General features: G+C 41.8%; 1 protein-coding gene across 1 annotated transcript in view; it reads right to left on the reverse strand.

Annotated features, from left to right (window-relative positions):
- The window catches only part of LOC138666539 (uncharacterized), a 195,945-nt gene that overhangs the window by 155,190 nt on the left and 26,849 nt on the right, over nucleotides 1-13,906 (reverse strand). The window contains 5 exon segments of the mRNA XM_069754751.1: nucleotides 11,891-11,981; nucleotides 12,180-12,277; nucleotides 12,358-12,478; nucleotides 12,561-12,740; nucleotides 12,870-13,019. Coding sequence (XP_069610852.1) covers nucleotides 11,891-11,981; nucleotides 12,180-12,277; nucleotides 12,358-12,478; nucleotides 12,561-12,740; nucleotides 12,870-13,019 — 640 coding nt within the window.

The following is a 13,906-nucleotide window of genomic DNA, read 5'->3' on the forward strand; positions in this document are numbered from 1 at the left end:
GGGAATTTTGCGTACCCTGCAGAATTTTAATCCATGACGGCGTAGTGTGTTACTAACACTAATGTTTGAGATTGAGTTCCCATCTCTCTTTAGGCAATTGACCAGATCCACCCCTATAGTTCTGGGCTGATTCCTGACCTCTCAGAATCACCATTACCCCACAGTATAAGCATTACCATTACCACACATTACCCCATTACCCCACAGTCCCCTATGTCCCTCTTTTATACCCCTCTAAAAGATTTCTCGAGCATGCTCGGGGATCCTCCAAGTTTTTTTCAGTGCTTGGAGATTTAGTTTTTATTGCCGCAGCTGAATGATTTACATCTGTTAGCCAGCATAAGTACATGTGGGGGTTGCCTGGTTGCTAGGGTATCCCCACATGTACTTATGCTGGCTAACAGAAGTAAATCATTCAGCTGTGGCAATAAAAACTAAATCTCCGAGCACTAAAAAATTCTCGGAGGACCCCCAAGCATGCTCGAGAAATCTCGAGTAACGAGTATATTCGCTCATCACTAGTAAGAACCAATAATGGGAGTACGTGCTACACAACTGCTTAGGTCTTAAAACGTGAATGGTCACTGACCTGAGAAAATGAAGGATTCTACATATTTTTTTGTAAGTGCTGGTAGTAAGCATGTTAATCCCTAGATTACTTTTTATATGATGAACTGCACTGCCATGTGATATGTATATCTACCTATAGGTTTTGGTTCTGAGATGGTTGCTTCCCATATTTATGCCTGTGGGGTGAAACCATTATTATTGGTGTGCCTTCTGACTGGATTTGAATAGCTCTGTTGTTGACCAAAATTATTTTGTAATACATGTTGTGTATTGTTTGTCATGATATATTGTACTATTATTAAAAATGAACCTTTTTCTTTACTGTGTATTCTTTAGTGGTTGATATGCTCCATGTTTTTATGTTCTAATGTCAAGTAGGAGGTTCATAGCGCTGTAGGCCATATCAGTCCTGGTTTACAACCATAGGACTATTTTGCCCATTATGGTTTCTGTATGTGAGATTTTGTATCTAAGTAGTCACAGCAGTAGCGAACATAATCATCATCCAAAAGAGCAAATATGAAGCAACATAGCCATAAAATAAGTCAAATTTTATTAGAACACATATCAATACATAAGACAAAAAAGTTTATAAAAACTGGGGCAGAAAATATGCAAAAAGAAAAAAGAAAAACCACCGTAAGGAAAAATATAATGCAAATACTAAATGTACCGAGGTAATCAATGAAAAAAAAATATATATAATGACTTCAATATGTTAAACTGTACGCACCAGACAAATGTCAGACATGGCAATAGCCTATGCCGTGCAAAAGTGAAAACAAAAGAAAGACCGGCATGCTACATAGTCCCATCAGACAGTGTTCACATGTAATACAAAAAATGTAGTAAATCCCTACGGCAAACCAAAATTGGTTAAATAGTACACTGCAGACAGAATATCTAAATATATAATAAGAAAAAAGTTCTTAAGAAAATGGAGCCATCCTCAAAAAATATCAAAAAATGTTTATTAACTGTAAGAACTTAGTATGCGCAGCAAATGAACATAGCGATAAACCTATGCCTATAATGCAACCAGATGGCTAAACCAGTGTATGCAACTAAGCAGAGAATTTGGAGGGATGATGGGATAAAGACCCGTCTAAGTTTAGAGTCACATAGGCTAAACGTGCAGCAGTGCAACCGATGGGAAATAAGCAGCCATAGTAATTACCTAGCGGTGGTAGCAGCAACCCGACGCGCGTTTCGCGTGTAGCTTCGTCCGGGGATGAGTGCATACTAAATGTGCATTGCCAGACGCTTAAATAGTAGAGGACTAATCATGATTGGTTGCAGTAACCTTACGGCGCTTCCGCAGGCGTTCCCGCACGCCGCCGCTGCTGATCGGCGTCATGTGACGCGTGGCCATACCTCCGGCCCGACGCGTCAGGGCGGGGGGCGGGCCAAACGCCAGCAAAGACGCGTCTCCACAGCGACCACAAGAACAGGGAGCCCACGCAAGCGCACACTGCACCAAAGGTAGTAGGAGGCACAGACGCCAACTAGGATGCGTCTCCATGGCAGCCACAGAAATCAAGAGCCCGCATACGCGCATACTGCGCTAATGAAAAAATATGTACGTGCAGGTGCGCCCTCAGGATAAGTAAGGTTCGTAATATCGGAGACTATCCTACAAAGGGGTTCTGAAGGCTTTTACAGGATGAAGGTGCCATCTATAGAGGCCACATAAGGCCATAAAAGAAATTGTAACAGGAAGGACAATAACTAATTTAGTTGAGAGGAAACAGCCTCCAACTAATGGGAAAAGTGTCAAAAGTGCGTGTCTAGAATCTAAAAGGAGCACCTAAAAGATGCTCTCCAATATCAAAGTGCAAAGTGTAGAATAAAATATTAAAGCTTAATAAGAAAAGCTATTATAAATACCACATTAACAAAAATATGCATATACAATAAATACTAGTACATAGAAATAGCTGTGAATATAGTCACAGGTAATATAATTGCAAATATTAGAACATGTGCAGAAAGTGTCCATGGGCTGTTGAGAGATAAAAAACAGGTCCTTCTTGATACGGTCATCCTAGTTTAGAGGTAAAATTCATAGCGGCGTCAGACCTCATGGATAAAAAAATCGTGATTAGACCGGTACTTCACCACATCAATAACTAGAAAGATGAATAAAAAACAAGAGTTAAAAACAAAAAAACCAATACTAAATAAGCAATAAAAGCATACCTAAAAATATAAAAGCACAAAAACATAACAGAAAGTTTTCACAGAAATGGGGCAAAACTGAGAACTTCATTTAAACCTGACGGTTGGATGGAACCCACCCTAAAAATCCACTGGGCCTCTAGTTGCGCTAGTTTCTTCTTCCAGTTACCTCCCCGAGTGTCAACGTAGACTTTATCAATACCAGTGACAGATAGGAGTGTAGCATCACAATTGTGGAATTTTCTAAAATGCCTGGGGATGGGCTTTAAGAGTGCGGGATCATCTATCTTAGGGGCATTTACGATGTCTCGATAATGCTCCCTCGCCCTGGTTTTAAGCGCCCTAGAAGTAAGTCCCACATATATCTTGGGGCACGTGCATGTAGCTATATATACAACCCCAGTAGTGTTACAGGTAATGTGCTGCGTGATGGTGAATATATTGCTACCATCGCATGATTTGAATTTTGTTGCATGCCGCATATTGGGGCAAGCTATGCATTCCCCACATGGGTAGAATCCCCATTTAGGGCCTCTAGATGTGAAGCTTTTCTCTATTTGTGGTCCGCGATAGTAACTATGCACCAGTTGGTCTTTTAGATTCGGGGATCGACGGTATGTGATGGCTGGATTTCGTGGTAGATGCTTAGTAAGGGTACGATCAGTCAATAAAATAGGCCAGTATTTTTTCAAAGCCTCCCTCATTTCAAACCATTTACTGTTGTATGTTGAAATAAAGCGCACCGTCGACTCAGCAGTGGTTTTTTCATTACCATGGGGTTGCAGTAGATCCATACGATTTGCTCCTCTGGCTTTCCTGTAGCCTCTTTTTATGCTTCTTTTTGAATAACCTCGCTCTTCAAATCTGTTTGCAAGCGCACTGGCTTGTTCTTGAAACATAACATCATTAGAGCAGATTCGTCTCGCTCTCAAAAATTGTCCCGTAGGGATACTGTTTATGAGGGGTTTGGGATGAGAAGAAGAGGCATGGAGCAAGCTATTAACTGCAGTTTCCTTCCTGAAAACATCTGTTTCCAGGGTTTTTCCCACTATACCTGAAATCTGAATATCTAAAAAATCAATAGTAGTTTGACTATATTTCACAGTTAGCCTGATATTCAAATTGTTGTCATTTAAAATTTTAACAAATTCAAGGAGGTCCTGCTCTGAACCCTGCCAGATGAACAAAATGTCATCTATGTAGCGGGTCCAGAACAGGACCCCCTCGATATATGCCACCGGTTTCGTGAGAAACAGCCCCCTCTCCCACATACCCAAAAACAAGTTTGCGTATGAAGATGCAAATGCTGCACCCATTGCGGTGCCTTGCTTCTGTAGGTAGATGGTCTCTTTAAAGATGAAAAAATTATGCTCCAGGGCGAAGGTTAGCAAAACAAGAAGAAAGTCGGCAAAATCAGGATCATGCTCAGTCATTGTCAAAAATGTTCTAACCGCTTGAATTCCATCTTGATGGTGAATAGATGTGTACAACGACTCGACATCCATTGAGACGAGCCACATATCCTCCTCCCATGGTATCCCCTCGATTTTCCTCAGGACATCACCAGTGTCTTTAGCATAAGATGGAAGGTCACATACTAATGGCTTAAGGTGGAAATCCAAAAATTTTGAGATAGTCTCGCATAAATTACCATTACCTGAAACTATAGGCCGTCCAGGTGGAATATCTGGATTTTTATGTATTTTAGGTGTAAAATAAATACAGGCCATTCTTGGATGTTGAGGGATAAGATTACTTTGTAAATCTTTAGAGATTAGGCCATTATAAAATGCCTCATCCAGAATATTCTGCAATTCTTGTTGGAATTTGGACGTAGGATTAAAGGTTAGCTTTTTGTAGCAGGTCTCGTCTCGTAGCTGTCTGAAGGCCTCTCTCTCGTACATGTATGTTGGCCACACTACAACATTCCCTCCTTTGTCAGCAGGTTTGATTAATACCCCCTTGAGGTTTTTGAGCTCTTTGAGTGCTGCCCTGTGAATCCCCGAAAGGTTGTGCCCTCTAGGAGATGTGCCAATTTTTTCAAATTCAGCTGTAACCAATTTAACAAACATCTCTATATCTGGGTAGAGATTTAGCGGGGGAAATTTCTTAGGAATAGGAGGAAGAAATTTTTTTAGATTACCTGCATGGACTCCTTGGTCAGTTTGTTGTTCACCCTCTAGTTCCTCCAGAATGGCTATGGCTTGCAGGTCAGCGTCTGTCCAATTTTCCCCGATATTTCTATCATGCAGTTTTTTAAGGACCAATTTACGGGCAAATAACTGAAGATCCTTTATAGCTAGAAAGGAATTAAAGGATGAGGTGGGTGAGAAAGAAAGGCCTAAGCTAAGCACCTCTTGTTGTACTGTTGTAAGCTCATAGTTGGACAGATTGATCACCTGTAATTTAGAGGTCGAAGCGCCTCCATTATTTCTCCCAAATTTTCTAGGAGTATCATTCCTCCTTCTAAAGTTGTTTTTACGCAGATTATACATCCGACTATGCCCCTCTTCTCCCTCTTTAGAGGACAAGGATGACATGGATGATGAACGAGATAGGTTGGATGATTTAAAGGTAGCGGATTGCCATCTGTAGACAGTACCACTCTTGTAGTCTTGTAGATCCCTCTGAAATTTCTTTACTTTAGTTTCTTTAATTTCTTTTTCCCAGATAGCGAATTGACTATCAATTTCCTTATTAAAATTATCCATTTCAGATGCAGTTAGGTTCTCATTCAATTTCTTCTGAGTGTCTTCTATTTCCGTATCCAACTTATCCAAACTTTTTTTGTTGTTGCCTATGAGAAGCTCCATGAACACCTTAGAGCAGGTTGAACATGCTTCTTCCCATCTTGTTTTAAAGGACGTGTCCTCAACTGGAAAGGAGGGCATAATACGTACCCGTAGGCCCCTCGGTATGAGGCCTTTCGCTAAATAACTTTCCAGGGATGCCTTATTCCACCAGGTTCGAGTTCTCTTCTTTAGAAAGAATTTCATAGAGGTTTTTAGTTCCAATTTTTGCCCACTTTCTGCAGATACCTGTTGCATAGATTCCCCACCAAAAATCGTATCAATAGACGTAAGCCAGCTTCTATCTCTGGCTTTCAAATCCATCCTGGCAGAAAATAGAAAAACTGTAAGCTAGCTAGCATAGAGGGGCATAGTCGGATGTATAATCTGCGTAAAAACAACTTTAGAAGGAGGAATGATACTCCTAGAAAATTTGGGAGAAATAATGGAGGCGCTTCGACCTCTAAATTACAGGTGATCAATCTGTCCAACTATGAGCTTACAACAGCACAACAAGAGGTGCTTAGCTTAGGCCTTTCTTTCTCACCCACCTCATCCTTTAATTCCTTTCTAGCTATAAAGGATCTTCAGTTATTTGCCCGTAAATTGGTCCTTAAAAAACTGCATGATAGAAATATCGGGGAAAATTGGACAGACGTTGACCTGCAAGCCATAGCCATTCTGGAGGAACTAGAGGGTGAACAACAAACTGACCAAGGAGTCCATGCAGGTAATCTAAAAAAATTTCTTCCTCCTATTCCTAAGAAATTTCCCCCGCTAAATCTCTACCCAGATATAGAGATGTTTGTTAAATTGGTTACAGCTGAATTTGAAAAAATTGGCACATCTCCTAGAGGGCACAACCTTTCGGGGATTCACAGGGCAGCACTCAAAGAGCTCAAAAACCTCAAGGGGGTATTAATCAAACCTGCTGACAAAGGAGGGAATGTTGTAGTGTGGCCAACATACATGTACGAGAGAGAGGCCTTCAGACAGCTACGAGACGAGACCTGCTACAAAAAGCTAACCTTTAATCCTACGTCCAAATTCCAACAAGAATTGCAGAATATTCTGGATGAGGCATTTTATAATGGCCTAATCTCTAAAGATTTACAAAGTAATCTTATCCCTCAACATCCAAGAATGGCCTGTATTTATTTTACACCTAAAATACATAAAAATCCAGATATTCCACCTGGACGGCCTATAGTTTCAGGTAATGGTAATTTATGCGAGACTATCTCAAAATTTTTGGATTTCCACCTTAAGCCATTAGTATGTGACCTTCCATCTTATGCTAAAGACACTGGTGATGTCCTGAGGAAAATCGAGGGGATACCATGGGAGGAGGATATGTGGCTCGTCTCAATGGATGTCGAGTCGTTGTACACATCTATTCACCATCAAGATGGAATTCAAGCGGTTAGAACATTTTTGACAATGACTGAGCATGATCCTGATTTTGCCGACTTTCTTCTTGTTTTGCTAACCTTCGCCCTGGAGCATAATTTTTTCATCTTTAAAGAGACCATCTACCTACAGAAGCAAGGCACCGCAATGGGTGCAGCATTTGCATCTTCATACGCAAACTTGTTTTTGGGTATGTGGGAGAGGGGGCTGTTTCTCACGAAACCGGTGGCATATATCGAGGGGGTCCTGTTCTGGACCCGCTACATAGATGACATTTTGTTCATCTGGCAGGGTTCAGAGCAGGACCTCCTTGAATTTGTTAAAATTTTAAATGACAACAATTTGAATATCAGGCTAACTGTGAAATATAGTCAAACTACTATTGATTTTTTAGATATTCAAATTTCAGGTATAGTGGGAAAAACCCTGGAAACAGATGTTTTCAGGAAGGAAACTGCAGTTAATAGCTTGCTCCATGCCTCTTCTTCTCATCCCAAACCCCTCATAAACAGTATCCCTACGGGACAATTTTTGAGAGCGAGACGAATCTGCTCTAATGATGTTATGTTTCAAGAACAAGCCAGTGCGCTTGCAAACAGATTTGAAGAGCGAGGTTATTCAAAAAGAAGCATAAAAAGAGGCTACAGGAAAGCCAGAGGAGCAAATCGTATGGATCTACTGCAACCCCATGGTAATGAAAAAACCACTGCTGAGTCGACGGTGCGCTTTATTTCAACATACAACAGTAAATGGTTTGAAATGAGGGAGGCTTTGAAAAAATACTGGCCTATTTTATTGACTGATCGTACCCTTACTAAGCATCTACCACGAAATCCAGCCATCACATACCGTCGATCCCCGAATCTAAAAGACCAACTGGTGCATAGTTACTATCGCGGACCACAAATAGAGAAAAGCTTCACATCTAGAGGCCCTAAATGGGGATTCTACCCATGTGGGGAATGCATAGCTTGCCCCAATATGCGGCATGCAACAAAATTCAAATCATGCGATGGTAGCAATATATTCACCATCACGCAGCACATTACCTGTAACACTACTGGGGTTGTATATATAGCTACATGCACGTGCCCCAAGATATATGTGGGACTTACTTCTAGGGCGCTTAAAACCAGGGCGAGGGAGCATTATCGAGACATCGTAAATGCCCCTAAGATAGATGATCCCGCACTCTTAAAGCCCATCCCCAGGCATTTTAGAAAATTCCACAATTGTGATGCTACACTCCTATCTGTCACTGGTATTGATAAAGTCTACGTTGACACTCGGGGAGGTAACTGGAAGAAGAAACTAGCGCAACTAGAGGCCCAGTGGATTTTTAGGGTGGGTTCCATCCAACCGTCAGGTTTAAATGAAGTTCTCAGTTTTGCCCCATTTCTGTGAAAACTTTCTGTTATGTTTTTGTGCTTTTATATTTTTAGGTATGCTTTTATTGCTTATTTAGTATTGGTTTTTTTGTTTTTAACTCTTGTTTTTTATTCATCTTTCTAGTTATTGATGTGGTGAAGTACCGGTCTAATCACGATTTTTTTATCCATGAGGTCTGACGCCGCTATGAATTTTACCTCTAAACTAGGATGACCGTATCAAGAAGGACCTGTTTTTTATCTCTCAACAGCCCATGGACACTTTCTGCACATGTTCTAATATTTGCAATTATATTACCTGTGACTATATTCACAGCTATTTCTATGTACTAGTATTTATTGTATATGCATATTTTTGTTAATGTGGTATTTATAATAGCTTTTCTTATTAAGCTTTAATATTTTATTCTACACTTTGCACTTTGATATTGGAGAGCATCTTTTAGGTGCTCCTTTTAGATTCTAGACACGCACTTTTGACACTTTTCCCATTAGTTGGAGGCTGTTTCCTCTCAACTAAATTAGTTATTGTCCTTCCTGTTACAATTTCTTTTATGGCCTTATGTGGCCTCTATAGATGGCACCTTCATCCTGTAAAAGCCTTCAGAACCCCTTTGTAGGATAGTCTCCGATATTACGAACCTTACTTATCCTGAGGGCGCACCTGCACGTACATATTTTTTCATTAGCGCAGTATGCGCGTATGCGGGCTCTTGATTTCTGTGGCTGCCATGGAGACGCATCCTAGTTGGCGTCTGTGCCTCCTACTACCTTTGGTGCAGTGTGCGCTTGCGTAGGCTCCCTGTTCTTGTGGTCGCTGTAGAGACGCGTCTTTGCTGGCGTTTGGCCCGCCCCCCGCCCTGACGCGTCGGGCCGGAGGTATGGCCACGCGTCACATGACGCCGATCAGCGGCGGCGGCGTGCGGGAACGCCTGCGGAAGCGCCGTAAGGTTACTGCAACCAATCATGATTAGTCCTCTACTATTTAAGCGTCTGGCAATGCACATTTAGTATGCACTCATCCCCGGACGAAGCTACACGCGAAACGCGCGTCGGGTTGCTGCTACCACCGCTAGGTAATTACTATGGCTGCTTATTTCCCATCGGTTGCACTGCTGCACGTTTAGCCTATGTGACTCTAAACTTAGACGGGTCTTTATCCCATCATCCCTCCAAATTCTCTGCTTAGTTGCATACACTGGTTTAGCCATCTGGTTGCATTATAGGCATAGGTTTATCGCTATGTTCATTTGCTGCGCATACTAAGTTCTTACAGTTAATAAACATTTTTTGATATTTTTTGAGGATGGCTCCATTTTCTTAAGAACTTTTTTCTTATTATATATTTAGATATTCTGTCTGCAGTGTACTATTTAACCAATTTTGGTTTGCCGTAGGGATTTACTACATTTTTTGTATTACATGTGAACACTGTCTGATGGGACTATGTAGCATGCCGGTCTTTCTTTTGTTTTCACTTTTGCACGGCATAGGCTATTGCCATGTCTGACATTTGTCTGGTGCGTACAGTTTAACATATTGAAGTCATTATATATATATTTTTTTCATTGATTACCTCGGTACATTTAGTATTTGCATTATATTTTTCCTTACGGTGGTTTTTCTTTTTTCTTTTTGCATATTTTCTGCCCCAGTTTTTATAAACTTTTTTGTCTTATGTATTGATATGTGTTCTAATAAAATTTGACTTATTTTATGGCTATGTTGCTTCATATTTGCTCTTTTGGATGATGATTATACCTATTTGGAGCATTGCCACTTGACTAGGCAGGTACTTTTTCTGATTTGAAGTAGCGAACATAATTTATGGCCCAGATATTTTATCATCGGCTGTGCCAACCTGCACCACCTCACTAGCCAGGATCAGTCATATCTGGACTGTATTCTCTCTTGAGGAGATATCCTGAGATCTAACCTCATGAACTTCTACATAAAAAAATTGGACCAGTAACAGTATTTGGCCCCGTTTGCCATTAGTCTACTTACTGCCTTGTCCAGTCTCAGACAGGTTAATAAGTGCAGCAGATGGAAATGTCACACTGACGCACACAAGATTGTCCTCCATGGGTGCGGAAAACCTTACATTGTTTAAACAGAATCCAACATATCGTACATCTATGTTCACACATCTACAGATTGTTCCACCCCCTTACTGAGGTAGATTCATGAATTTGCAGGCAAAAGTGGGCCACACAAAACATTGGCATAGTCGGCTGGAGGGCACAAGGTAGACCATAAGGCCAGAAGAGAGGGAAACGGCTAGTTCAAAGTAGCACAGAGGAAGGCAGAAGAACCACCAGCATTTTGCAAGGATAAATGCATAATATGAACAATGACCATTCATATGCTTAAAGGGAACCTGTCACACCTTCTTTACTGTTAGGGCAGTGAGAATCTGGAATTGCTTGCCTGAGGAGGTGGTGATGGCGAACTCAGTCGAGGGGTTCAAGAGAGGCCTGGATGTCTTCCTGGAGCAGAACAATATTGTATCATACAATTATTAGGTTCTGTAGAAGGACGTAGATCTGAGTATTTATTATAATGGAATATAGGCTGAACTGGATGGACAAATGTCTTTTTTCGGCCTTACTAACTATGTTACTATGTTACTATGTTACCCCGTTTTTTCAGATTGAGCTATAAATACTGTTAAATAGGGCCTGCGCTGTGCGTTACTATAGTGTATGTAGTGTACCCTGATTCCCCATGTATGCTGAGAAATACGCATTAGAGATCGCGGCGGCCATTTTCCCAAAGCCGAGATGCAAACTCGGCTTTGGGAAAATGGCCGCTGCGATCTCTAATGCGCACGCGCGGCATCCCGCGGCCATTTTCCTGAAGCCCCGTGCAGCAGAGCACTCCATCTGCGCACGCGCGGCCCCAGGAAGATGGCCGCCCCCACCGATGCAAGGGATTACAGCGCAGATCGCGCGCTGTGTCTTCACGTGGGCGCAGGGAAGTCGGAACTCTGGACATGCGCACACCACTACGCCACCAACGGAAAGCTGGGGAAGAAAAGAGCGCTGTGAACACGCCCACCTGACCAGACCAGCCTGATTGACAGGCGAAAACGGCGACTTTGGTAATGTATTTCTCAGCATACATGGGGAATCAGGGTACACTACATACACTATAGTAACGCACAGTGCAGGCCCTATTTAACAGTATTTATAGCTCAATCTGAAAAAACGGGGTGACAGGTTCCCTTTAATGGAACCAGTGCGATAATCCTGGTGGCTAGTAGAAGGTTATCTGTCATGACTGAGAGGCTGCAGGAATAACAACAGAGCTGAAAACTAACTGAATTCAATTCTGAATAACTGAACTCTGAAGTCTCAACACTAAGACAAGGTGAATCTCTACCTGGGCTAGGAAGATGATGTCGCAGAGATGCAACAGGCAACTTGTAAAACTCGAGGGCGGAGCACAGCAATGAGCACACTTTGCGGTTCAAAAAATAGTATGCATTTAATAGAATCAAAAACATATTTCTACCAATCAGTGAATAAGTAAAATATACAGGCTAATACTCACCTGCCCTGATATCTAAAAGAATTCCCTCTTTACACCGCTTATCACTCCTCAAACATGTCTCTGTAGTATTAATATGGGTCAGATCTTCACCCTGAAACAAATATTGTAAAAGTCATAGACAGATGGAGAAGTCACATCTATGATCAGCTCTGATCCTGACATCTCCAACGTTCTCATTACACAAGTATAAATTATATAATACTGGTGGATAAAACAAGACTGAGCACAAGATCTTCACAGCCGTCTACACATCATTGGGGAGATCTCATGACACCTTCCCTCCATCTACCTGATCATCCTGAGGAACATTGGGATCTTCTTGATTACAGTCCTGTGGAAGAAGAGGATGGGGACATCTCTCTGGTGTTGTCCTCTTACTGGATAGAACTGGATGAAACACATACAGGGACTGAATTCATTCTTTACATACAGATAATAGGCCGTGTGTATTTAGTCCTGTATATTACCTGGTGATGTGAGGGGCTGGGGAACCTCCATGATGCCCTTGTACTGATCTTTGTGTCCTTCTAAATACTCCCACTCCTCCATGGAAAAATAGATGGCGACATTCTGACACTTTAGTGGAACCTGACAAATACAATGTCACAGTCATTCCCAAATCCCTTCATAGCGTTACTGTATAATGTCCCAGCATTCCCAGCAGTGTCACCTCTCCAGTCAGCAGCTCAATCATCTTGTAGGTGAGTTCTAGGATCTTCTGGTCATTGATGTTCTCAATTATCAAGCTATCAGATGGAGCTCCGGTGATTGGGCTTAGGGGTCTTTCCCATTTCTCAGACACAGGGGCCCGACAGTGGTCACAAGAGGTCTTCCTCATTTCCGTGTAATCCTAGTTATGAAAACACACATTAATAAAACTCACTACAGACATTTCCAGAGTCCTCACCTCTCCAGTTCTGTCCATCTGTTATTCCCATAGATAAGAATGATGTAATGTGACGTCATCAGAATCTCTCACCTCTCCAGTAAGCCGGAAGAGGATCTCTAGGGTGAGTTGTAATATCCTCTCCGCCATCTTGTCACTGTTCTTTTCCATCTTTGATGAGACAATCAGGAAAATTCTCTTATATAGAAGATCTCCACTGAGATGATTCAATATTGTTGATACCTGAATAGGAAGAAGAGCAGATAAGTAACATCATAAAGAATCCCATATAATAACACAGTTACTGGACACTTTATATCCAATCATTGGCAGCAGAAAAGATTTTGACATGTATGGCACCCAGGTCCAAAAGTTACCCTGAGGCCCATAGCAATCTAAGTATGGATGGAATCACTGACTGTATGGATCAGAGAAAAGTGGTAGATATAGTGCATCTCGACTTCAGTAAGTATTTGATAAAGTATCTCATACTATCCTTATTGAAAAAATGACCAAGATGAGATTGACAAGGCTACGGTTAGGTTGATTCATAACTGGCTCAGTGATCGTACTCAAAGAGTGGTAATAAATGGTCCTAATAGAAAAGTGCTTCAAATAGGGTACCACAAGGCTCTGTCCAGGCCCCAGTATTGCTCAACATTTTTATAAATGATCTAGATAGGGAACTGAAGGTAAACTAAAGGTACCTTCACACTGAGCAACTTTAGAATGATAACGATAGCGATCCGTGACGTTGCAGCGTCCTGGATAGCGATATCGTTGTGTTTGACACGCAGCAGCGATCAGGATCCTGCTGTGACATCGCTGGTCGGAGCTAGAAGGCCAGAACTTTATTTCGTCGCTGGATCACCCGCTGACATCGCTGAATCGGCGTGTGTGACGCCGATCCAGCGATGTGTTCACTTGCAACCAGGGTAAACATCGGGTTACTAAGCGCAGGGCCGCGCTTAGTAACCCGATATTTACCCTGGTTACCATTGTAAATGTGAAAAAAAACACTACATACTTACATTCCGGTGTCTGTCGCGTCCCCCGGCGTCAGCTTTCTTGCACTGTAAACTGCAACCTAGTTCTGCCCTATTCACTAAAAAAAAAATACATGTTCTACT

The sequence above is a fragment of the Ranitomeya imitator genome, chromosome 2, assembly GCF_032444005.1.
Source record: "Ranitomeya imitator isolate aRanImi1 chromosome 2, aRanImi1.pri, whole genome shotgun sequence".
Taxonomy (NCBI): Eukaryota; Metazoa; Chordata; class Amphibia; order Anura; family Dendrobatidae; genus Ranitomeya; species Ranitomeya imitator.